The 25306-nt window shown below is 38.9% G+C and overlaps 2 protein-coding genes across 4 annotated transcripts in view; one reads left to right on the plus strand and one right to left on the minus strand.

Moving 5' to 3' along the window:
* The window catches only part of arfgap2 (ADP-ribosylation factor GTPase activating protein 2), a 14921-nt gene extending 967 nt beyond the window's left edge, over positions 1–13954 (plus strand). The window contains exons 2-18 of one of the 3 annotated variants that reach the window (XR_005210574.1): positions 2155–2273; positions 3904–3976; positions 4131–4262; positions 5123–5203; positions 5927–6032; positions 7032–7088; positions 7741–7785; positions 8598–8650; positions 9189–9325; positions 9495–9626; positions 9747–9875; positions 9991–10143; positions 10256–10382; positions 10478–10565; positions 11221–11345; positions 11889–13039; positions 13074–13954. Coding sequence is in view for 1 of the 3 variants with exons in the window: in XM_037796612.1 (XP_037652540.1) it covers positions 2155–2273; positions 3904–3976; positions 4131–4262; positions 5123–5203; positions 5927–6032; positions 7032–7088; positions 7741–7785; positions 8598–8650; positions 9189–9325; positions 9495–9626; positions 9747–9875; positions 9991–10143; positions 10256–10382; positions 10478–10565; positions 11221–11345; positions 11889–11909 (1578 nt within the window). In the remaining 2 variants the exon portion in view is untranslated. Of the gene's footprint in view, positions 1–2154; positions 2274–3903; positions 3977–4130; positions 4263–5122; positions 5204–5926; positions 6033–7031; positions 7089–7740; positions 7786–8597; positions 8651–9188; positions 9326–9494; positions 9627–9746; positions 9876–9990; positions 10144–10255; positions 10383–10477; positions 10566–11220; positions 11346–11888 lie in introns of all 3 variants that reach the window. The other 2 variants (XR_005210576.1, XM_037796612.1) reach the window with 2 other exon arrangements.
* On the minus strand, positions 13883–24076 carry pex16 (peroxisomal biogenesis factor 16). Its single transcript, XM_037796630.1, has 11 exons — positions 23737–24076; positions 22412–22447; positions 21210–21286; positions 20599–20732; positions 20186–20286; positions 19882–19962; positions 18308–18463; positions 17692–17764; positions 16293–16412; positions 15888–15952; positions 13883–14716 (listed from the first exon to the last, which is right to left on the minus strand). Exons 1-11 carry the CDS (start codon positions 23867–23869, stop codon positions 14658–14660), a joined length of 1035 nt encoding a protein of 344 aa, XP_037652558.1. The 5' UTR covers positions 23870–24076; the 3' UTR covers positions 13883–14657.
* Positions 24077–25306: the final 1230 nt, after the last annotated feature.

Genomic DNA, 25306 nt, shown 5'->3' on the forward strand with positions numbered 1-25306 from the left:
TAACCTGGTGCTAGCCTGGTGCTAGTCTGGTGCTAGCCTGGTGCTAGCCTGATGCTAGCCTGATGCTAACCTGGTGCTAGCCTGGTGCTAGCCTGGTGCTAGCCTGATGCTAGCCTGATGCTAGCCTGATGCTAACCTGGTGCTAGCCTGATGAAACATAAAGGCCACGTATACGATGTGTGTCTGCTGAGAGGAAGCTAACCTCTGAAGCTAATGAATGAGCTAACTGATCAGACTGAACTCTAGATGTAAACAACACACGGCTCTCAGTCTAGTAACGATGTTATAACGTTATAACAACGTTATAACAACGTTACATGTTGAAGCTGTAACGCCTGACAGTATTGAACCAGATGCTACCTAATGCTATCAGTGTCTGATGGAGCAGTGACTACATGCTCACTGGTGTCAGAGCCATATGTTCAGCCTAATAGTCATCTACAGTAGATTGTTTTTGTATTTGTGACATCTTTAGTTACTTTACAGAGTACAGTTTGTCTTCACCTTCCTGTCCAATGATAACCTTGAATTAAATTAACTATTTCAAACCCTCTTAGATCAGCTAGAAAATGTATTGTAGGAAGCTGAAAAAGGCTGTTTTTCTGATGAAAACTTGACTTTTTAGAGACATATGATGCATTTCTGTAGATTAAACTACCCAGCAGTATATGAAGTAGTTCAAATTAGCCCGACCTTAAACATGTACAGCAGTAAAATGTAACATACACATTAATGCAGCAGTGATATTAATCCAGAAGCATCAGGTCTAAAACACAGACAGGGAACATTTTACTGCTGAATGAGTACTTTTTAAACTTTGGATACTTGAAGCACATTTTACTGATAATACTTACATACTTTTACTCAAGTAAGGTTTGAATGCAGGACTTTAACTAGTATGTTGTGGTGGGATGTAGCTAACGTTAAAGTACTTTACTTGAGTATTTCCATTTTATGTGACTTTATACTTCAACTCTTCTACAATCTCAGAGGGAAATACTGTACTTTTACTCCACTACATGTGACTGACAGTGTCAGTTACTATTCAGATTATTGATCCTCTTCCTGTCCAGTGAATACCATCTATCTCCAGATGTGGTCATTTTAAATTGTAATGTTTGTGATAAACTGAAGGATGAAATGTTCATTTATGGGTTGAGACAAAGACACAATTCCTGTCAGTAATACATACAAATACCTGGGAGTTCTGATATGATAGACTCCACCCTATCATGGACCCCTCATATTGAATTTACTTGTAAGAAGATACAGCAGCGCATTTACTTTCTTCGCAGACTCAGATCATTTGGAGCCAGTAGCCAGATTATTTTTCTATTTTTCAGTTCAGTGATTCAGACTGTCCTGTTGTACTGCAGCACAGCCTGGCTCAGTAGTCTCTCTGTAAAACTTAAAACTAAACTTTATAGCCAAATCAAAATCTGCTCGAGATCTATTGGCCAACCTGTGACAACCTCCTTTCAAACAGCTCACAACAAGAGTATGCTCAGACTTGCCAACAGTATCTCTTCTGATCCCTTACATGTTTCAAATGGGGAATGTCAACTTCTGCCCTCCAAGAGGAGATTCAGAGTCCCGACATTTAACCGCATCAGGCTAAAGAACGCTTTTGTCCATCAGTCCATCTTGTTGCTAAATAATAATTAATATGCTGTTAAAGACATGCAAATCCAGAGGACAGATGGTAATTTGTATGTGTGTAATTTGTATTTTTTATTATGTATGAATAATTGTGATGCGTTTTGTTTTTTGTCTGATGGGTCTTACTTGTCTGTCTGTCTGTCTATGGTAACAGTATGTCTATTGTATGTGTACTTTTTCTCAAACTGAGCTGCCTATGGATGCAAAATGAATTTCAGTGCAAACTGACAATGAAGTTGTATCGTATACATCATCAGCCCTCCTTTACTGTAACCACAATATACTGACTACTACTGAAATATACCAGTATCACCAACATGTAATAGAAAAACACTGTGAAGTCATATATAAACCATATCATTGTCGTGGAGTGAGGAAAACAGGTCACTAGAGTGTAATTATCATTCACATGTCGGGTACGTATAGATGTAATTAAAGTCGTTCCAGTAATAATAGCTCTATGATAATGATATGCACCTGCTTGTTTCTTTACAGGTTTGTTTTGATTGTGCAGCTAAAAACCCCAGCTGGGCAAGTATTTCATATGGTGTGTTCTTATGCATTGACTGCTCCGGCATCCACCGCTCCCTGGGTGTGCATCTCAGCTTCATCAGGTAAGCTGCAGTGTAACTCAACAATGATCATACTGTCAACGTGTGTCATCATGGTGCGTGCTTCTTTGACAGATTTAGTGAGCGGTTGAGCCGTCTGAAAGAAAAGCATGTGTGCTACTTTAATTGCCGTGTGCTGCTTAGCGAATACTTCTGTCTGACCGCAGATTGTGAATGAGTCAGAGCGTTCTTTTACACCTAACCTGTTTGGTTCGCTCTAAACAAAAACTCGATTCTACAGTTCGTTTAGTCTGGTGTGACAGCTGTCAATCAAACCCTGGTGTGGACCAAACAGCCGAACCGAGACCGCCTGAAAGGGTGGTTCGTTTGTGGTGTGAAAGCAAACAGCAGCAGATATGTGATTTTAGCATGATTTCAAAAGCTAAATAGCAAATATATCCATCCGATGATTGCAAAATCTGATCAGGAAGCGATCTTATAATTCTGTATAAGGCCATGTAGTTAACCTATTTATGCAAATCAACACACATGCACGTCAGCGCAGGTATTTTCCCTGATTAATAGGTCAGAACTTGCTAAAACTCCATTAAGTCCATTAAAAAGTGTGTGACAGCGATCTCACAGTAATAAGCCCCGAGTCATTACTGTACAAGATCCTTTCGTCCTGTCTCTGCATTATTTATAACATGTGGTTGATTTTCAGTTTAATAATACTTATAATGGGTTATTTCTCTGTGAGCTCTTTGTGACACCAACGAACATAAAGAAACACATCAGAAGCATTAAAGTGCTGAATAAACTTCTGTCAGTCACCGCAATATGATTTCCCCACGTGGCTCCCGACGATGCAGGGTGACGATCACCAATCACCTGCTAGTCTGTATAACTTCATGTTTACTCCTCTGGTTCGTTCGTAAACCGTCAGTGTGAACAGGAACCGGAGCAGAACTCCCCCTTGGTCCAGACCCAAATAAGGGAAAGCATCCTTAGGGTGCTTTCACAAGCCATAGTCCGTTTGGCTAGTCCAAATCAGAGTGAAGATTATACTTTTGCTTCGTTTTCTATTTAGTCTGGTTCGGTTTCACAGTGCACAAATTAAAGCGGACCAAATAAAAAAAAAATAAAAAAATTGCTGAGGGACGTCTATGAAAGAGCAGGGCCGGAAATGTACTCATAGAAATCTTTCTTATTGGTCAGACATTTGGCGTTGGAAAATGGAAACACGGAAATCAACCAAGCAACATGGATACGTTTGGTGATACTGGCAGTAATCCTGCTTTGGTTTTTCCTGCCAAACAAATTTTTGTGCACTTTATTTAGCATTTCTCTTTGGCCCAGATGTCAAGTAAACATCTGACTCCTGCAGAAGTCCAGGTCGGTCCTCTCCCACCAATGTTAACCTGTCGTTTACCTGTGACCATCCCAACAAAGGCAGGCAGCCTGCGTTTTGGTTCACTGCATGCAATCAAACCGCTCTAGGCTTCGTAGGAATCGTGCACACCAGAGTACGATTACTGCGTTCACAACTGCCCAAACAAACTGCACCAGAGTTTGATAAAACAGACTAGATGTTGGCTTGTGAGAGCCCCATTAGTGACCTGTAGTGCATGATCAGGTGTACCCGTCATACTGGAGTGCTGATTTTTCCATATTCTTCCCTTTTTTCCTTCAGGTCCACTGAGTTAGACTCCAACTGGAACTGGTTTCAGCTTAGATGTATGCAGGTTGGAGGCAATGCCAATGCGGTAAGTCGGACTGAGGTTAACCATGAATTAAAATTAATTGATAACAAGATATTACATGTTAATGATTCATGTTGTAGTGTAATTAATATAATTAAAATGAGTTCTGTGGTTTATTTATATAATGCAACAACTTCCTTTCTCCTTCTGTTTGAAGACGGCATTCTTCCGCCAGCACGGCTGCTCCACTAACGACACCAACGCCAAGTATAACAGTCGTGCAGCCCAGTTGTACAGGGAGAAGATTCGCCAGCAAGCAAATGCTGCATTGTCCAAATATGGCACAGATGTGTGTATGAACCAAGTGGAAACTGTTTAGGGATGTGTTTTTTATTTTGTAGCTTAAAACAGGACAGATTTTCATCTCATTGTAGGCCTGGATTTGTTTATAAAGCTGTAGTGCAGTTTCTTCTTTTTATTATTATTATTATTATTATGTGCATCAAAACATCATAAAACTGCACTTTCAGCTTTTGTTCTAGTGCAGTGAAAGACGCACCGCATCCTTCACTGATTTCTGCCATGAACTATTTAAATTCAGCCTGTTTTTAACTCGCAGGAGTACGAATCATCTGACAGAACATGCTCGACTTTATTAATCCTAACAACAAGTTAGTTTGGTGAAAACAATCTCAGCCACTTAATGAACCGTCACTACTTCCTGGAACATTCAGTACAATCTGTGGGCGTACTAAGATGCCTGTGTTATAATTGCACACACACATCCCCTCCCCTCTCATCCTCTGTGCCTCTCAAATCAAGCCAAATATTTACAGCTATTATGTGATATGTTTCTCAGTACTGATCTGATCTCTGGTCTGTTAGCTAAGAGCTGCACACAACAACCTGATTAAGTGGTTGAGTAATTTGTTTTGGTACCTCGAATGTACAACACTCACTCAGTCAAAATAAGAGAAATGAAGCCGTGTCCTGTGGATCATTGACGTCTTATATAAGAGAGTGATTATCAGTGTCTGAGCCGTGTTGGCAGATCTAGTTCAGAGTCCACAAGCTGTGTACTAATCACATATGTGATGATCATATTTCAGGCAATATGCCAAAAAAAATGTAAACCTGCTGTGTGAGCATAGTGAATAGAATTATCTGAGTGTCTCTCAGTATAACAAACTCTTCATCTGCTTGTTGCAGCTCTGGATCGAATCGCCAGCAGGAAGCACTCCTGCAGCTCCTCAGAAGAAAGAGGCAGACTTTTTTGCAGAACATACACAGGTTTGTTTTGATTTTGCAAAATCATTTCATGGTGCCATCTTCAATACATACGTTGTGATGAATAAACATTAGCCACATATCAGGGAACATTTCTCTCTACGTGGAACAGGAATATCTTATTATATTATATTATATATTATCTGTTTTATTATTTCAGTAATAGTGGATAACTTGAGGCCAATGTTGATGTTTGGCATATTTTGGCCAATTAGTGTTTTAATATAAACACACAATACAAACTAACGTGTGAAATGGATATATTTAATTTGATAATGAAACAGTTAAGTCAAATTAAACAGTAAATGTGAAACTGGAAATGTCACTGGAAGTTGAATTGGTATCAATAAATGAAAACAACAGCATAAATAAAACTAAAATATATTAAAGTTGAGACAAATAAGCCTCAAACATGTAAAAGGGTTGCCAGTTAAACGTTGAGAAATCCGAACTATAACATATTATAGTGGCATATAATCACCATTAAATGAAATAGTGTGTGGTAGTGTATTAATATTGTAACATTACTGTAATGCATTATCTTTATTATGATCAGCTGATATAGTATGCATTGTTATTGATATATATATATCTGATAAGCTAAAATAGAGGTTCAACGTTTTGGTCGGTGCAAAAGTTTGATGTTGAATTTGTGTTGAGGAACATTGCCAGGCCTGAAATATAAAATAATAAATAATAGCTTGGATTTGTTTTTGATGTTTTCAGCCCGCTGGTGACTGGAGCATGGCGCCGTTCTCCGAGCCAGAGCTGAATGGAGCCGCTATCACCTCACAGCTGACGGACACAACGCCTAAAGGCCAGGATGACAACCGTTAGTAAAACGTCTAGATAGTATTATCTGTTTTACACACTGTAAAGGGGCACTCTGCTGATTTTACACATAAAAGTCAGATTACCCATCATGAAGAGTTCTACTCAGCCTGTGGAAACAGTTGTGTAACGTCTTTTGGAGGACGTCATCAGGGTTTCTCAGACTTTAGGGAGCTTCCTCCAGTTATCTTGACCAGGCAACAGAGAGACTGTGTTACAAATAGGGTTGAGCGATGTGTTAAATGTGTTAAATGCGTGATTGGGAGCATTTCTATTGCCTCCGGACGGCTCTCAACATGGCGATGGCTTGTAGCTAACTGTGCTATGAGCGCTAACAGTAGAAACAATGGCAACACTGCTGACAACAGTTAACAATGTTAACCTGGGAGGGAACCGTGCAGTTCAGAGCGGCGGCCGTGAGCTTGCCAGTGGGGCGCGCTTACATGCCTGAACATGCACTAAATGCACGCGTGGCCGGCCCGGCGATGTCAACAAAGCACAGAGAAGCTCTGATTCCAACACACACAGAGGGAGAGAGAGACTTCATTCTCTGCTCAGGTAGACATTACTCCTCTATATCTTTACATGCTCTGAATATCTTATAGAGCACCTTTTAAAAAAGCTCTCAGCTTTTATAGTCTAATAAATAAACTAAATAAACTCACAAAATGTCAAAAAAGGAAATATTCTTACACCCATTTTCTTAATTGGCTTAATTGTCTTGTTAACTCATCATAAAACACATTTCATTCAAACTCAACAGAAACAAAAACTAAACAGTTTTGGTGAGTTTTTTTTTTTTTTTTTTGAGTCATGACGTCTCGGCCTCTGCTGCTTCAAATTTGACCTTTTTCATTTATAAATTGTCTTCCACAGTCAGCTGTGTATGTATAACGGGGTGTTATTGAAACGGAAGCATCAGCTGGAGGTGAATTTAGATTATTCAACACGCTGTGGAATAAAAGAATATAATGAATATTTTGTTGTGTTGCGTTTGTAGAGCCAGAGGACGGACCCAGCATCGACGGTCTGAGCGAGTCACCCAGAGCCTCCATGGGTGAGTCTGTCAGCCTGATTCAGCCTCTGGGAGCGAAGTCACGAGCATTGTCCTGCTTCTTATGTAACTTCAGGACTGTCCTCTGCGATTTCCCTTCTCATGTTTGACATTCTTTGCTTATTCAGAGGGCACATAGTCTTCTCAGTCTTGGTCTACAGCTTTTACAGCTTTATCTGAGTGTGTATATCTATACAAACAGAAATATATTCTATATCTCACTTTTTATTTATCCAAGGGATTGTTCTTATTATCAATGAATCTGCTGATAATATTCACAATTAATAATAATAATTAAACTTAAATGATATAACATATTTAAAAAAAGATGCCGTACAATGTGCTTCACTAAAGGTGAAAAGAAAAATATAAAAAGACAGGAGTAAGAAATAGGAACATTAAAAACAGCAGAAAGGATAAAAATCTAAGAGACTGATTGATCGATTATCAAAATAGTTAATTCATTAATTGATTCATTATTTACATTCCATAACATGTCATCAACAGTATCAGTGACACAAATCCCACCAGCAGTGTATTTAACAGTGTAATTTGGGCTCAGACCTTGTTGATAAAGAGCATTATTCTCATGTTAAATCAGCTTCTTCTGTGTTTTGGATCACGGTTGTGGTGACGGGTTTGTCCTGTCGTGTAGAGGACTCCATGCGTTTGTCATCACATGAAGGACGGACACCTAAAGGTGATTAGCTGCTGTGTGTGGCCGGCTGGTTTCTTATTCCTCAGACGCATGATGGTTGTGTTGCTTGATTGGCAGTGACATCTCTCCGGTAGCCTCCCATTCTCGCCCCCCTGCTGCTCACGCAATGGAAACCGCTCGCTGAGGATAGTTGTGTTTACTTATTGTTCTATTTCTGGTGAGCGCCTGCTGTAAATAAGTTGCTCTTGCTCAGGACAAAGCTTGTCAGAAAATGTTAATTCACCAAGGCCACTGCTTTGTGTAAAAAGAGAACAGTCATTGTGAAGCTTACATTCCTGCAGGTATTCAGCATTTTGCTGCCAGCATTTCAGATGCAACATGTTGACTTTGTGACGTCATAACTCTGAAGGAACACCGTGTTGACCGACGGGTTCAAAGGACTCTAAAAATAGTCACAGTAGTCTCGGAACGGATAGTTTCCTAAAACGTCTGTAATTTGAGTTCCTACTCTCTTTCCTGAAACTGCAAATACGTCTGCAAACTGACTGACTGACACCACCGTTATGACATCTTCAAAGTATCGTCTTGCTGGTGATTTTTTGTGAAACCCAGGTTAAAGGTTTTAAAGGCTGTGGTGCGCTGGCTTCACTGAGCACAAGCAGTTTGGGAGTTAACAATAAAAGCCGACCAAAGCCCCGATATTAGCTTGTTTGTCTGAGCTGGTGTGTTTTCTTGCTTTGATTTCAGGTCGGCAATGTTTAAAGTCATTGTCAATTTGCCCACTTGGCTAAATGGAGACTTAAAAATAAAATCATTTTACAGTTTTTGTTAACAGATTGCCTCTTGTGTTACAGATGTAAAGACTTCCCTCATTGGAAAGAAGAAGCCCATGACTGCCAAAAAAGGGGTGAGTCACATTTTCACCAAACCACAAAAACTGTGTGTTTTAGGAGCTGCCAGCTGCAGAGGATGCACTAACTTTTAAAGAGGACCTATTATGCTTATTTTCAGGTTCATACTCTCCCAGAACACGTTCACACGCTTTAATGGTCAAATTTACTTTTCTCCTACCGGCTCGGTCAGCTGGCTGACTGTTGTGATTGTTCAGACGATCCAAACCCTTCAGACTCAACTCCAGCTCCGCTCTAATTAGCTTTGTCTGAGAGCGTGCCAAACTAGCCGCTAGGAGGCAGGTTGTATGCAAATGTTTTACTTGGTGACATCACCACATTACGGAAGAAAAGGCGAGACTTCAGTCAAGGCGTTTCAGGCAGTTCAGGAGCAGTGTTTCTGTTGGGGAGAGGAACTTTGCAGACCTTTTACATGCACAAAAATCTATATAACACACTAAAAAAGGCGGGGGAAAGCACAATAGGTCCTCTTTAATATGTGACTGTGACTCTAACCTGGGACTAATCTGTGTACCACATCTCCCACTGATGCAGCTCGGTGCAAAGAAAGGCCTCGGCGCCCAGAAGCTGAGCAGTAAGAGTTTCGCGGATGTGGAGAAGCAGGCGCAAGTGGCCGAGAAGATGAGAGAGGAGCAGGCTGCAGAGGCCAAGAAACAAGCCGAGGAGTCCATGTAAGGAATATTAGTTTAGCTCTCTTATTTTCACTTGTGCAGGTCTCCATTTAAAAAAAAAACTAACATTTTTTTTGTAATCTCCGTTTTACGATCCATTTTCAAAATAAGAGCTAAAACACACGTCGTCCACTTTGTGCTCCGACATGACTCGTTCTTGCTTTTGCAGCGTGGCATCAATGCGTCTGGCTTACAAAGAGCTGGAGATCGACAGGAAGATGGAGGAAAAGAAGATTCAGACCCTGGAGGGCAAGAAGAGAGAGCAGGCCGAGAGACTGGGCATGGGCTTCGGCAACAGGAGGTAACATCGCACATCAGAGTCTGGGGATCGCTTCTCTGCAGATGATCAACTTTCATTATCAGCAGCAGCAGGAACACTAAAGCGTCTGATTCATCTCTGAATGTGTGTGTCATGTTTCAGTGCTGTGTCTCATTCGGTGATGTCGGAGATGCAGGTGATCGAGCAGGAGACACCTGTAGGAGCCAAGTCCTCCTCTCGCTCCAAACTGGACATGTTTGATGAGCCGGGTTTCACCTCTGGACCCCCAAAGTGCGTACGGCACCTCTCAGAGGACACCTACTTTAACTTCAGTTTGAATCAGTCAACCTGCGTGTCCCAGAGCAGCAGGGACTCCGGTAATAATCCACTGTGTTTGATGTTTCAGATATAAAGACAACCCGTTTACAGTGGGAGACAGTTTTGGATCCCGGTGGGACACCGAGGGAGGGACTGCCTCCTTCACCACCTCCTGGGCTCTGGAGAAAGAGGACCCCAAAGAGGAGGTCACCATCTCTAGTATTCAGCCAATCGGAGAGAGGTATATCTCCACACATGCTCATTCTGTCTTTTGTGTTAAAATAATAAAAAAATAAAGCAGTCATGTCCACCGGACTGGGGGAAGCTCTGACGTGTGGTCTTGTTTAATCCAGACTTCCCAGCAGAAGAAAAGCCGACGTATCGGCTCCGGTGTCCGAGTCGAGCGAGGCCCGACAGAAGTTTGCAAACGCAAAGGCGATCTCATCGGACATGTTCTTCGGTCGGGAGAGCAGTGCAGAGGTGAGAAACATGAGTTGTGTGCTAATCGTTTGTTTATTTGTAAAACTGTGTAGTGTTATTACTCAGGTGTTGACTTCTGTTTCGTCTCCTCTCAGTATGATGCGAAGACCAGACTGGAGACCATGTCTGGAAGCACCTCCATCAGTTCGGCTGACCTGTTTGGGGAGGGCAGTGACCTTAAAGGTAACACCAGTTGGTTTGTGTATTTTCTGTCATCATCCTTTTATTTTCTCTTAGTGTCAGAAAATCCCCTGAAAAGACCTACTAAGTTCCTACTGAAGACATACATCTTTATCTATTTGTGAGCAGTTTCATATTTTAAAACGTCTCAAACAGTCTCTGTAGTTTTTATCAAACGATCCACATGTGGTGCTCTAGTGAGTGTTAGTGTCAGCAGGACGTCGATGTGGGATTGAGTCTAAATAAACTACAGTGTGTGTTCGTGGTGATGAAGGAACTTGTCACTCAGTGACATAGTGTGCCTCATTGATGTGTTTCTAATGGAGCTCTATGTCACAGAGGAAGAAGAGATATCAGGCTGTAATAAACACAATACTTGTGGTTTTAATGTAATGTGTTGACAAGAAGACAAATACAGCATATTGGCACCGTTATCATTCAATATCCCCAAATTAAAGGTTAAATGTTTCCTCTTTGATTCCCTTCATATATTCTATATCGAGCTGTATTTCTTAAAATAGTTAATGTATTGCTAAAACTTTTAAATTTTAACTTTCCCTCTCTCACAACATGCTGAATGCTGAAACAAACCGTAAGCAGGGCATTCATTTAGATGTGTGTGACACTAAATGTACACTACTTCCTCTCATCCTCTCAGGCAGAGGACCAGGCTTCGACAGCGTGCTCCCCTCCGGCCCGGACATCGCACAATTCAAACAGGGAGTGAAGACCGTAGCGGGCAAAATGGCTGTCCTGGCCAACGGTGTCATGAACACGATCCAGGTGAGACGTCAGCAGAGTCAACGGCTTCCTTAAAGGGGTCGTTCGGGTGTTTCTCAGTGAGGTTGTGTGATATACTTCTCTATAGTCGGTGTATGACCTACAGTAGATGGAGTTTGGAGAAACAGACAGTTTAAGTGTACGCTATATATATATATATATATATAATATTTTCCCTGCTTTATGTTGCCATCAGACAGCCCTTTCTGACGGGAAACAGAAGCCTTTATCTATCCTCTCTTCAAAGCCACCAGACTCCATTGACGAAAACAGTAATTTTCCCTCACAAAGCACAGGAGTTGCTGGTCTAACGCTGCCTCGATCCGTTACTTTTTTTAGTGTTATTGTGACTTTTGGCGTCATGACTGTCATCTAGTGTAGGTAATACACTGACCATTGATCAAGTACCTCATACACTTCAAAACACCCAAACTGTCCCTTTAAGCTGAGTTGTTTGACATTTTAGAAACCGGGGAAAATAGTTCCACATCTTCAGTAGCTTCTACACAAATGCTCATTATTCTGACTGTTTTTCTGTTTTCTCAGGATCGCTACGGCTCCTACTGATCGGCCCTGAGAGAGCAGCACCAACCTGTGGGAAGAAATACTGACGCCTGTGAAGAGCCAACCAGCCTCCTGACTGATGCGTGCATTTTGGCGGAGTAGATGGACGAGAGAGAGAGAGAGAGAGACGGGATCAGAGAGGATTGCATGGGGAAAATAAATCGTCCTTCTCTCCCGTCCTCTTCTAGAGACAATTCTACAGGAGTGAGACAGTATTTTCTTCTCATTCTCATTAGCAGACTCTTGTTTTATTTTCATAAAGGAAACCATCGAGCGGTGTAGTTTTTTCTAAACCAAGAGTTATGTTTCAATTGTTTTGGTCTTAGTTTTCAAAATGACGTCAGAGTTAATTCTACTATATTTTATTCCTTATACATAAATCAAAGTGTTGTTTTTGAATAATTTTATCAAATACGTCTTTTTTTTTTTTATTGTGATATAAACAGTGCAGTATATCAAATGTTAATTTGAACAAGAATCCACAATGTTTGCATTCAGTGTTCGATTCACTGCTGTTCACTTACAGTAGAGTTTGTCCACAGGTTTTGTTTGTTTTGTTTTTTACACAAAGCACTGACAGCAACTGTCTTGACAATTTCAGATGTCTGTGAGCTTGGAATTATGCATTTCTGTCTGGATGAAAGTATATATTGTAAAAACAGCAGCTGCTAGCTGCTATGGTTATTTATTATCTATCTTTTTAAAACTAGATAAACCCAGTCAGTCGCTCATGACCGCAGAGACCAGTACCTTGTGTGTTCCATCAAACAGAAGACACAGTGCGGGAGGATTGGAGATTTTAAATTATTAAAGGGGGGTTAAACCCAATGGTAGTTTTAGACACATCAAATGAGCAGGAAGTGTCATTTAAAGGTTCTCAAACGTTTTGAGGAAACATTTCAACCTAAATACTTAAAGACCTGTTTCATAGTGATAAACAGAAACACATTTCAATTTGAATCATGTTAATGTAAGATGAGATAATCCTTTATTAGTGCCACAGCAGGGAAATTTGCAATGTGATTGAATGTTAAAACCACTTATATACCTTTTAAACAGAAAAGGATTTTATGCAAAATGCATTTGAACTCAAGTTGACAGCGTTTATAGCCGACACTTCAAGTCTTAAAAAGGTTCAGAAAATGAACAGTAGCGAGACGGGCATAGTCGTAATAAATCCAGACATTTAAACGTACCAGTCTGAAGCGGAATTTCAGATCGTGCTTCAACTTTAAAATGAAATGATACAACACAATTTTGAATTCATAGCTAATTATTTCGCAGACCTCCACTTTGAGAATCTCTGATTTAAAGTATGTAGATGCGTCCGTTTAGATAACAGACGTCAGATAGAACATCTGAAGTTCCAGCTCATAAAACGATCATACTGTTTCGACTATGCATTTTCACTTTCTTGTTGGTTGAATCTCAGATCTGCCTCCATGTACCTCAACTCTGAAACATTTAGACGTCGTTGCTGCCTTTTTCCTCCTCTCAGCAGGCAAACGTTTTATTTTGGGAGGCTGACAGTCTTCAGTTTACATTTTTATCTGTTTAGTTCCAGACATATTTGGCCAATTAAAACTATTCCTGACATTCCCGGTGTAAATGATCGTGCCCTTTCGATAGAAGGAGCCCTTTAAATATTTCTGTAATGCTGTTCAGCTGCAAACTTTCCCGGGCCGGTTAGCATGCAAGTCTACTTTGATCCTCTGTGATAAAATCAAACCGACATCTTTAGCGAGACAGCTCACCTCATGTATCACACCCTTTCTTTACCGGATTGTGATGCAGCTCATCTCCAACCCTCCAGTACCTTTATGTTCCCGTCTGTCTGAGTAGATGAGAGGTCTGGAAACCTGTCTGTAATGAGTGTCATATGATTTTTTTTTTCCCCTAGCGTGGCCATGCCCGTGTATGTTCCACCCGTGATAAACTCTCCACAAAAAGTAACAAACATGTGAACAGAAAGGATGAAACATTCAACTATTTATTTGTAGGCTACAAAAAGAAACTTATTCAGTATGTTAATAAAGGTTTAAAACCTCTTGGCTTGTCCTCGTCATTGACTCCAGCTCACACACACTCACAAGGTTACATGATGTTGCATTTCCACTGGTTTTGTACGGCTTTTTTCTGCATGAAAACTCTCCCAACAAGAACTGGAAATTCAACGCCTGCTGGTGGTAATGAGGTCACTCAAGGTTTATGTGCTTCTTCTCAGTCATTGCTGCTTTCAGTTTTAAGATTTCTGCTCTCCAGCGAACCGCTGCCTCTTGTTCTTGACAAACCAGGCTGCTCACTTTGACCGATGAAGCACGAGGGCAAGGGTGTCCGACAAGAACGTAACGAGATAACATCACAGAAATATTCGACCGCACATCATTCAAACTGTCTCGATGCAAATAGCAATGGTATGAATCATCAAACAATTAAGTTCTGTGACATCTGACACACGAGGCAAACAATAGTTTTTTTTAGCATTAGTCACACCAGTGCTTTGTAGTGTCTGAAACACGGTAATATACCTGTAGAAAAACACAACACATGTTTCTGATTTAGACTTGTGAATGGAGACATTTTGTTACTAAGAAGGTCCTCGCTGTCAGTCAGAAGTGGGAATCATCTCCACGTCACTTTTATCTGATTTTATGGGGGATTATAACAAGCGTCTCTGTCTCCGGACAGTTCATCAGCGTTGCCCTGATGACTTGCAAACATCAAAGATGGGAGCTCATCCAGCAGCAGGTTTTATCCCCAGTTGTAGAAGTAGATCTTCTGCCAGGTGGGGAGGTAATCCATCAGAGGGCCTGAACACACAAACGGGAGCAAAACCAGAACCCATGTGTCATTAACTGGGAGAGATCGGAAAGGAAATGTCATTATCTCTATGAATACATGCATTGCCCTATATACACCGTTCTTACTGTCTTAATAAGTTGCTACCAGTCAGTTATATTTGGGCCATAATTACATTATTCAAACTGAAGTGTATTCAAAGCGAGGAGGGCTGTCAATCAATTAAAACATTTAATCATGATTAAGCGCGAATTAATCACATTTTCTATCTGTTCAAAATGTACCTTAAAGGGAGATTTATCAAGTATTTAATACTCTTATCAACACGGAAGTAGACAAATATGCTGCTTTATGCAAATGTATGTATATATGTATTATTGTAAATCAATTAACAACACAAAACAATGACAGATATTGATCCAGAAACCCTCACAGGTACTGCATTTAGCATAAAACAATATGCTCACATCATAACATGTCAAACTGCAGCCCAACAGGCAACAACAGCTGTCAGTGTGTCAGTGTGCTGACTTGACTATGACTTGCCCCAAACTGCATGTGATTATCATAAAGTGGGCAAGTCTGTAAAGGGGAGACTCGTTCACTTTCACATTCACTGATCTGGAGGTCAGAGGTCAAGGGACCCCTTTGAAAATGGACATGACAGTTTTTCCTCGCCAAAATTTAGCGTTTGGTTTGAAGTGTTATTTAACCTCCTTCATGACCAGCTAGTATGACATTTCTAGTTTCATATGAAACTTTTTACTCTAACTTAATACAAATATTTATGAATGTAGGTGATTCTGATATATGGAATGATTTTTTTCCTATGTACTTTATTGAATAGTTAATTATAGTGTTAATTATAAGTGTTTTATCACTCTGGGCTTTGTGATTATTAAACTTTAGCGTGCAGGCGTTACCTTTTGTTTTCTGACAGCCGTGCACCTACAGTACATGTATAATTACTCTCCTTCAACTATGGTGCTTATGTTACCAGCACTGTCAATCAAATTGGATCAAACCACACCCACACAGTCCTGATGGAGCGGATCACGAGTTTCTATCGGTTAAACAGTTCATAAATAATGTGTATAACTTTGTTTATTGTTCTCATAAGTCCTAAATGTTTCATGTTGTAGAGGAACAGCATCGAGGAGCCGACATGACGGCAGTACTTACGTGCCACAAGGCCGATTCCTGGAACGTGATCCGCCAGCAGTCTGAGCAGGAAGAGAATCTTTTCCCTGCAGATTAACAAACAGTCATATTAAACACAATTTAAGTGCCAATAAAATACCAATAAATTTTGCTCTTTGTGTTATTTTATAAACATTTAAAACGACATTCATTAATGCAAAACAGTGTATTTCATATATAAACGATTCATTGATTATTCCGCTGAAAGAAAATGAATCACAGACATTTATGATAATCAGTTAATCTGTTTTATATTCGTGTAAATTTAATATCTTGGATGTTAATTAGACAAAACAAGCCAGCTGAAGACGTCATATTTTATAGCTAATAGCTGCATCCCTGATTGTGTAGATTCTCTCCTCTTGATTACTGACCAGACACACTTACTCAGAGAATTTGTCATAGAAGGGTGAACGAAGGAGGTAGTACAGCAGAAGGAATGTTCTCCTCTTCATCTCGGCCCTCTCCCATCGATTCAGAAATTTCGTATCACTGAGCACAGCGAAACTACAGGAAGAAAGACACATAACCGGAATGACTTCTCATACTGTAATCAGATACACAACAGAGGAGAATGAGATCCTGAAGCGATAGTTATCTTTGTTTTGTGTTTTCATAACTCAGCGTTCTCTTGCCAAGTCTGATAGACATCTTAAAACAAACAAAGCTCCTGAATGACTGATGAGGTTTGGCCTCTGATGAGCGCTTAATAACACAGCTAGCAGCAAATCCAGACGTCTCTCTTTCATTCACTCAGTGTGTTTTATGATGTTCTGGTTCAACAATTTAGAAATACATTTTTCTATCTGTGGGGGAACATTCCTGTTGGTCTATGGAGGACAGAACCTGCCAAACTAAAAAATAAATGAATAAATAATTTACTTTAGAAATAAAAAAAAATCATTAAATATAGTTTAAAAAATAATATAAAAAAATCTATTTATTTATTTATCTTTGTAATTCCCTTTTTATTTACTCTTCTGTTTAATTTTGTGTTTAATTATTTGATCAATTTATTTTGGGAGACCGGAAGTTTTATCCTCTGCCAACATCATTTAGGTTGTAGCGGGCTCAGTTTTAAAGCCAGTGTGAAGATCCTGGCATCATATGAAACTTCAAAACCTGATGAATCCATCGGTACCAACCATGTCACACTAGCTTGTAGCGAAGGAGGTTAAATAACGCTCCAAACTTGCGCTAAATTTTGGCGTGAAAAAACTGTCATTGCCATTTTCAAAGTGGTCCCTTGACCTCTGACCTCCAGATGTGTGAATGTAAATGGGTTCTATGGGTACCCACGAGTCTCCCCTTTACAGACATGCCCACTTTATGATAATCACATGCAGTTTGGGGCAAGTCATAGTCAAGTCAGCACACTGACACACTGACAGCTGTTGTTGCCTGTTGGGCTGCAGTTTGCCATGTTATGATTGGAGCATATTGTTTTATGCTAAATGCAGTACCTGTGAGGGTTTCTGGATCAATATCTGTCATTGTATTGTGTTGTTAATTGATTTACAATAATAAATATATACATACATTTGCAAAAAAGCAGCATATTTGCCCACTCCCATGTTGATAAGAGTATTAAATACTTGACAAATCTCCCTTTAAGGTACATTTTGAACAGATAAAAAATGTGAGATTAACTTGCAAATACTTTTATTCATTGACAGCCCTAAAAATAAATACATAAACATAATAAGTATTCTACTTGTTCTGTTAACTATATAAATACTAATAATTTATAATCATGTGAATGAAGAAATGAATATAGCTTGCATACCTGGAAAGTTCGAGGGCTCCAGAGATGAGCCACGGTTTCCAGGAGTGTTTCCCACAGAGTCCGAGGCAGAGTACTGCAATCAGGAAGGGTTGCTTTAAGGGAAAATAATAAAAAAGTCTCCAGTACAAACACAAAGGAATCTAATAATAACTAATATGCTTTTAAGATTTTACATTTTTCTGTGTAAATGGTTGTATAATTAGGGTTTTTTCTAGATTAAATATAATCTATGTAAATCTATCTATCTATCTGAGCATCTATCTGCTCATACAGCACACGGGTGGCTTTGCTATTCTGCAGAATGACACACTCACTGTAGCTACAGCTTGCAATAGTTTGCCATCTAGAGGTCAACACAATTAATGCAAGACAACTTCTTATTTGTTAGTTTGCAAGATACCCCAAAAGGAACAAAAAATGTTGCAAGATAAAGAAAATGTCAGTGGTCACTAGTGACCAAAATCTGCCACACCTAACCTGTGATAGTCTTTGTATGTTTTTGATGCAGAACCAGATAAAACCAGAAGTTTCTATTAACATTGAGAGGATTGTGTGGTTCAATATTAAACTATGTGCTGTAACCGGGTGGACTGGAGTGACAACGAAGGAAGGATACAGTGTACAAGCGGCCGTCCGATGTACACGGACTCGGCGAGGGTCTCCCGGAGCTTCAGCTGCGTCGGTCTGCTGAGGAGCTTCTCCCCGTTTAAGCTGCTCCTCCTCTTCTTCTTCTGACTCGGGGCTCCCCACAGTCGGGCCTGTAGGGAGGGAGCTGTCACGCCACCAGAGACAAGAGAGGAGGTGAAGAGGTGGACGGGTTTACCACAGTCACAGTGAAAAGTCAATAATAGTCCATTTATAGCCTCAGAGACCTCGGTGCTGACTGGTAGAGTAGAAGAGAACTGATGCAGCTGCAGTGTATATTCATGTATATGTGCATGCTGCAACTGTGGGTATTGATTTTAATATTTCTAACCTTATTTGTATTATTATTATTTAGAGGGTTTTATTTTCAATCTTATGCATTCTATGTATTCTTTTTCATCTTATTTTTAATCTAATTTTTACTATTATTATTGAACATGTTTTATTTTCCATTAACTATGGCATTCTATGTATAATTTTTAGTATTATTTTTATTTCTTTATCTTATTTTTACTATTATTATCAAGTGTGTTTTATTTCCATCTTATTTTCAATTAATTATATTATTAATTATTATTCCTTTATTGTGAAGAACTTTGTGTTGCATTTGTTGTATGAAAAGTGCTATACAGATAAAGTTTGTGGAGGCCTCCATGTCGTCCATTAATCCCTGATAATGGACACCTCGTCGGGCATAATCCCTTACTTATTATCAATGGCTCAGTAAGTCAAGTGTCTCAGTAAGTCATGACAGTGAGCGAGAGTAAAAGAAGAGATACATGATAACCTCAACTGTTATGAGTTGTGTTAGCTGATACAGGACTCATGCAGGAGAGCTAATTGAGGGAGTGACAGACCCTCAGGTGAGGTGTGTTATAACTGCCTCCAAAGCAGCACAGCGTACGTGCAACATGTGTTGTCAGCCAGCATTCAGCTTGTCTGGTGTCTCTGGTACGCAGGCTTTTGTTTAGACGGAAACTGGATGTTTCCTGTTTCAGATCGAGACTTGACTTGACGCCACTCAGTCACACAGAAGCTTAACCTCTTCCACTCCTTGAGGGCGCTGGCTGATGTTAGTCCCCATAGTAGGGATTCATTTGGAGGAATTATTGATCATTTTTATCAATTCTCCACTGGTAAAAAATGGTTAAATTTAGCACCAAATCAGTATAACAAATGGTATCAACCCAAAAATTACTGCAACAATTTATGAGACCTAATAGAGCATGGGGATGACCAGCATATACTTCTATCATCATGTTCTAAACCCTTATACACTTTTACAATTTATATTAATTAAGGCATTCATGTTTATTTCTGATTTATGACTAGAACAATTTGACACTCAGTGCCGAGCTGCATCTCAAATTAATCTTCAGGTTCCCAGCTTTCAGATGATGATCACCACTTCTATGTGACATCTACTGTTGACCTGCTATCTGCCCCTATAGACGCCCTAAAAGGTTAATAAGCTTAAATGGCTCTAATTTCAAGGTGAAACTTCAAAAGATATTATATCTAAATGTAAACTTGAACTAGTCTTACCGCTGCCTAGTGGCCTGATGACCCGTCCTGACCTCTGACCCACGAAGCAGGTGTCATCTTGCTGCTCCAGGTTACCGTCATCTGTGGAGAAGAGGAAAGAAAACAATCTCATTCACTTCATGTACAGACACATCACTCTTTCAACGCACAAATGCTTGTGCAGTTTAAAGCAGCTTTGTTTGATGTTTCTTTTTTGACCACTTTGGAACAAGCTGTAAACACTGACATAAAACCTTATAGACTTGCTATGGTCAACATCTTAGCAAACATTTTTATAACCTGTGAGAAGGAGAGGATAACTGACCTTCACTGACAAATTCTGCACCTCTGTCGAGGGGGAGTATGGGAGGTGTAGTCTGGATGCCGGATTTGTACCACAGAAAAAGCACGAGGCGAAAAATTGCCCTGGAGATCAATGTGAAAAACAAATGTGGTCAGAGACAGGAGAGTATACGGGGAATGCCATGGTGATACATGAAGCATGTGATTTCTCTTCACTGGAACTAAAGGGCCCAAACTGCCCCAGAGCACATGTATACCAAACTATGTGTCCGCATACTTTTGGCTATGTAGTGTATGTTGAATTTGGCATTTCAAATAAAGTCAATTTGAGAAACACAAAAAGTAAAATTCAGGATTCTAAAAAAATCTTGTCAGATCGGTGCAAAATTTTAATTTGTTAATTTTGTATTTGTGTCACAAGAGGAAGAAACTTACTTAAAAATCTGAATGAGTGCGATCACCAGCCAGCGGCCAAGATCACCCCACAGCTTGCAGGCTCCCATCTCCAGGAAAACCTCCAGGTGCTCCATCACAGACAGCCAGGTGAGGAGTCTCTGCTGGGAGAGAGGCTGAACACACAGCAGGAACAGGAGTTAGCACTTTCACTCTGCACGTCACTTTACTACCATCTGCTGGGAGACACGGGACTTTAAAATGGAGAGGAGCTTCACCCGAGTTTTGTCTCCTACCACAGCAGCCCTGAACGAACCTCACCTCGCTGACACTGTGGTGAGCTGCTGGGATACTGGATGACTGTGTACATGTGTGAATATCTGTTGTAATGACTGCGAAAACAAATCTTCCTCTGGGACAATAAATCTAAATCTTTTTGTGTTTGATTGGTTATATTTGTTTAAACAAAAAGCTTGGGAAAAAAAGGTAAAAATCTTTTATTATTACCTCCCTTGTTGTTCTTACTCTATATTATAGACCGAGACTGGCGTGTATCAATGCAATGGCCTGTATAAACACCATTACTGTTTGTGTCTCCTTAAAGGCACTGATGCAGGAAGCATTTATTTCTCTGTGAATGCAGCGGTGCTCACCACAGGGAAGGCACATCGCAGCCCTTTGCGTAGAATACTGTCATTGAAGAGCACCAGCAGGTTGGAGGCAGAGTACACTGAAAAAGAGACAAAGCCACGAAGAGAGACAATCTATCAGGTAATGTATTGATAAGGTATCATTCATTGTATAATCATGTAATACAATATTTTTCTATCTTGTTTTGTAAATAACAAAATATACAATCACAAAATCCCAGTTCATCTGGATATATATTAGTATGTTTCTGTCTTTATGCCCACCAACCCTGTGTGGAAACTTACAGCTAACATAACTACTAATATACTGTGTGTGTTTATGAGAAAAGGGAAAAAGATTAGAGAGCCATTGGTTATTATTATCAGAGCTGAAATTACCATTATCAGGGCTGGGAAATATGACGATATTTGAAAAATGTAGAAGAAGGTTCGCCCACTGTAGCTGCCTTTAAGCAGCTTAGTTAGTAACATTTTGAGCACAAAGTCTTCTATAGACTTCAGAGGCTTAGTAGATGTGCCTATAAATTGCACTTAAAGGGAGCTACAGTGTGCAGACCTTCTTCTACCTTTTTCATTTCTGTCTTCTACCGGTCTAGCACCGGCCTACTACAGTTTTGGATGTGCGCGACCACCTTACATGGTTTGCAATATGGCGATATATATCATGAAAAAGATATAAAAGTGTCTATCGGATATATTTTTCTATATAGTTCCTATCGTAATATAGGCTAGGCCTATATTTTTTTTTTTCTCTAAAATTTCACTTAAAACTGTTATGTTCATTTTTAACTCAAGTTCTTAAAATTAGGAAAAAAAGTACTTTTAATTTGTCATGTATTTAATTCACACAGGCGTATATAAAATAGGCTTTACCGTGTGGTTATTTCATAATATAGACTATTTATTTATTGAATTACCAGAAAACATGCTATATTTTAACATACAGAATATCTTTATCGAGATATGAAATTAGCTTTATCGGGATAGAAGATGTTGGCCAAATCCCCCAGCCCTAATTATCAATTAATCTGTCTATTATTTTTCTGATTAATCGTTTGATCTTTAAAATGTCAGAAATTCGTATTGCAACTGCTGCACAGCAATTCCCCTCGTCGGGATAAATAATGATTTATCTTATCTTATCTTATCTTATGAGCTAACTAGCCTTGAAACAGCCGCTGTATTGACCCTTGACTTTTACTCACCCAGTTCAGATATTTCATGTGAATCTGCAAATCGACCTGAAAAAATAAAATTCAGAATCAGCTTTACGGGCCAAGAATGTGTGAGTGTATACACAAGGAATTAGCCTCAGTGTTTTTGCATTGATCACATTGTACATACACATAAATATACATAACAACTAAGAACGAGGACAACAAAGCTGGACAAATAAAAGGTAAAGAATAGACAGGACCAGGGTCTGAAATTAACCTTTTCCTCACCTGCCCCTTTTGCAGGTCACTGAACATTTCTACCGGTCACTCAATTTCTTTTGTCTGACACTTCTGAAATCTAGGTAGAACGCTTTAAATGTAAACACTGTTTCAGTGGTGCCCACACTGTAGAATTTTTAATATATCATGTAACCGTATAACCATATACTACCTATATAAGTAGTATAAATTAATATTTAATTTAGGCTTTAGAATTGCTTTTTAAAAATAATATTTCTTAATATAAGGAAAACCTGTCTGCCATGGTGGCAGTTGACCTGAAATTTGTACCTGCCACAGCCAACATTGACCCTGTATTTGGCATGTGGCAGGTGCTAATTTCATTCCCTGGACAGGACTGTTATGTGCACAAGTATATGAAAAACATGGTATATACTGTATATATATATTTTTTTATTTAATAGCACAAATGACAAACAACATAAATAAAATGTCTATATACAAGTCAAGATTCATGACATGTCATGCAATTACGTGCTGAAAACATTAACAACAGTGCCATTCTGTGCAGCATAACTAAAAACTGAACTCACTTCTATCTGTTGTTAACTCGACTGAACTTGTTCTTGAAACCAGATATGAGTTTGATTTTAATGTAATAAAACATGACACTAGCTACCTGCTGTATGCTGCACAGAATGACACTGGTTTTAATGTTTTCAGCACCTAATTACATGACATCATGTCATGAATCTTGAATTGTATATAGACATTTTATGTATGCTGTTGGTCATTTGTGTTTTAAATAAAAAAATAAAATAAAAAAAACTATATATATATATAAAAAATAAAAAAATACATATATATATATATATATAGTTGTTGTTGTTTTTTAAAGCATAAATAAAATGTCTATATACAAGTCAAGATTCATGACATGTTATGCAATTCCTTGCTGAACACATTAAACCAGTGTCACTCTGTGCAGCATACAGCAGGTAGCTAGTGTCATGTTTGATTACATTAAAATGAAACTCATCATATCTGGTTTCAGTCGAGTTAACAACAGATAGAAGTGAAGTTGAGTTTTCCCCCAGTGTAACTTTATGAATGCTAGCCTGTTGTCTCTTTACCTGCGATGAGGTATGAGAGCGTCCTCACGGTGCTCTCCAGCTGAGCAACAGCAGCTGGGTTTCTCTTCACGTACTCAACGTACCGCTCATAGAAACACCTCACCTTATCTAAATACTCTTTAATGTTCGACATCTCAGCGTTCACTTACTGCACACTGACTAATAAACTCTTCATTTAGCCGCTGAGCTCACTATATATCTGCTGTGTGGAGGAGTTAGTGAGTGAGTTAGTTTGAGAACATGAGGAGACTTCTGGTTCAAAACAAAACACTAACTTCCGTGTTTGGATGATCCGTCCGTCAGTCATTGACGTCCCCCCGCTCGCAGGGTTCGAATACACTGGTTCCTGGTTCCTGCAGTTAGCATGCTAGCATGTAGCATATGTAGTTTCTTATTTATTTTTTTATTTTTTTATTTTTTTATTTCAAAATGGCAGTATCCATAGTAGCAGCAGAAAACATTAAAAACATTTACATACAAAAGAGGCATAGCAAAAATATAAACAAAGAACTGTGCCAAACATAAAAGGACAACAGAAACGAAACAAAAAACAACATAAAATAAAAAAAAACACAATAAAAATAAATAAATAGATAATAATAAAAAAAAGACCACGCGAATTATAAGAAATACTTAATATGTATTTTTAATAATTAAAAAAAAAAAAGGACAACAGAAATGAAACAAACCAACATAAAATAAAAAAACACAATAAAAATAAATAAATAAATAGATAATAATAAAAAAACGCCAATTATACAAATTATTTTATATATTTTTTTATTTTTAATAATTAAAAAAATTATAAAAAGAACAACAAAAATGAAACAAAACCAACATAAAATAAAAAAACGCAATAATAAAAAAAGAATAATAATAATTTAAAAGACCACGCGAGAGTATGACAACAATTTCACTTAAAAACTTTAAAGATATTGCAACATTCATTGTTTTCATTGATTTTTTGTTTTGTGAGGAAGAAATTGTTGACAGATACAATTCCATTTCTTTCATAAATACAAAGAAATTAGGCTTTTTTTTTTAATAAATGACCAGAATACATGAGAGCAAGTTTCAGGATGTGATTCACAGAAGGAACAATTTACGTCTATATGTCACTCTTTAACTTTACATTTACATCTACAGTGTATCACTAGCATAGTAGTGATGGGAATAACGGCTCTTTTTAGTGAGCCGGATCATTTAGCTCAGCTCACCAAGAAGAGCCGACTCTTTCGGCTCCCAAACGGCTCTTCGTTTTACCACTTCTGCCTTTTATAATTCAGCCAAATTTAGCGCAGTTTTGACCTATGATTAGTATGTGTGCACATATATCACTTAAATTATTCAATATAAATATACTAAACCTTATAATTTCCAGAATACCATAATTTTACATGCTGCTTCGTTTCCAACTGTCACTCATCTTGTCTGCTATTCGTGCACCGCACCGCAACGCACCTGAGCGCATCACTCCGCATCGCATCATTACATGTTAAGTCCTGTTGCATTTTATTCTCATAATATTACATGAGGGACATAAACTACTGTTAAATGATCAGCTATAACT

This window comes from Sebastes umbrosus, chromosome 2 (assembly GCF_015220745.1).
Source record: "Sebastes umbrosus isolate fSebUmb1 chromosome 2, fSebUmb1.pri, whole genome shotgun sequence".
Taxonomy (NCBI): domain Eukaryota; kingdom Metazoa; phylum Chordata; class Actinopteri; order Perciformes; family Sebastidae; genus Sebastes; species Sebastes umbrosus.

Coding starts and splice junctions, on each gene's coding strand:
- pex16 (XM_037796630.1), bottom strand. CDS start 23,869: ATGTCGAACATTAAAGAGTATTTAGATAAGGTGAGGTGTTTCTATGAG. Junction 22,448..23,736: donor GCTCTCATACCTCATCGCAG/GTAAAGAGACAA, acceptor TTATTTTTTCAG/GTCGATTTGCAGATTCACAT. Junction 16,413..17,691: donor GGAGCCCTCGAACTTTCCAG/GTATGCAAGCTA, acceptor TTCTTCCTGTAG/TTTCGCTGTGCTCAGTGATA.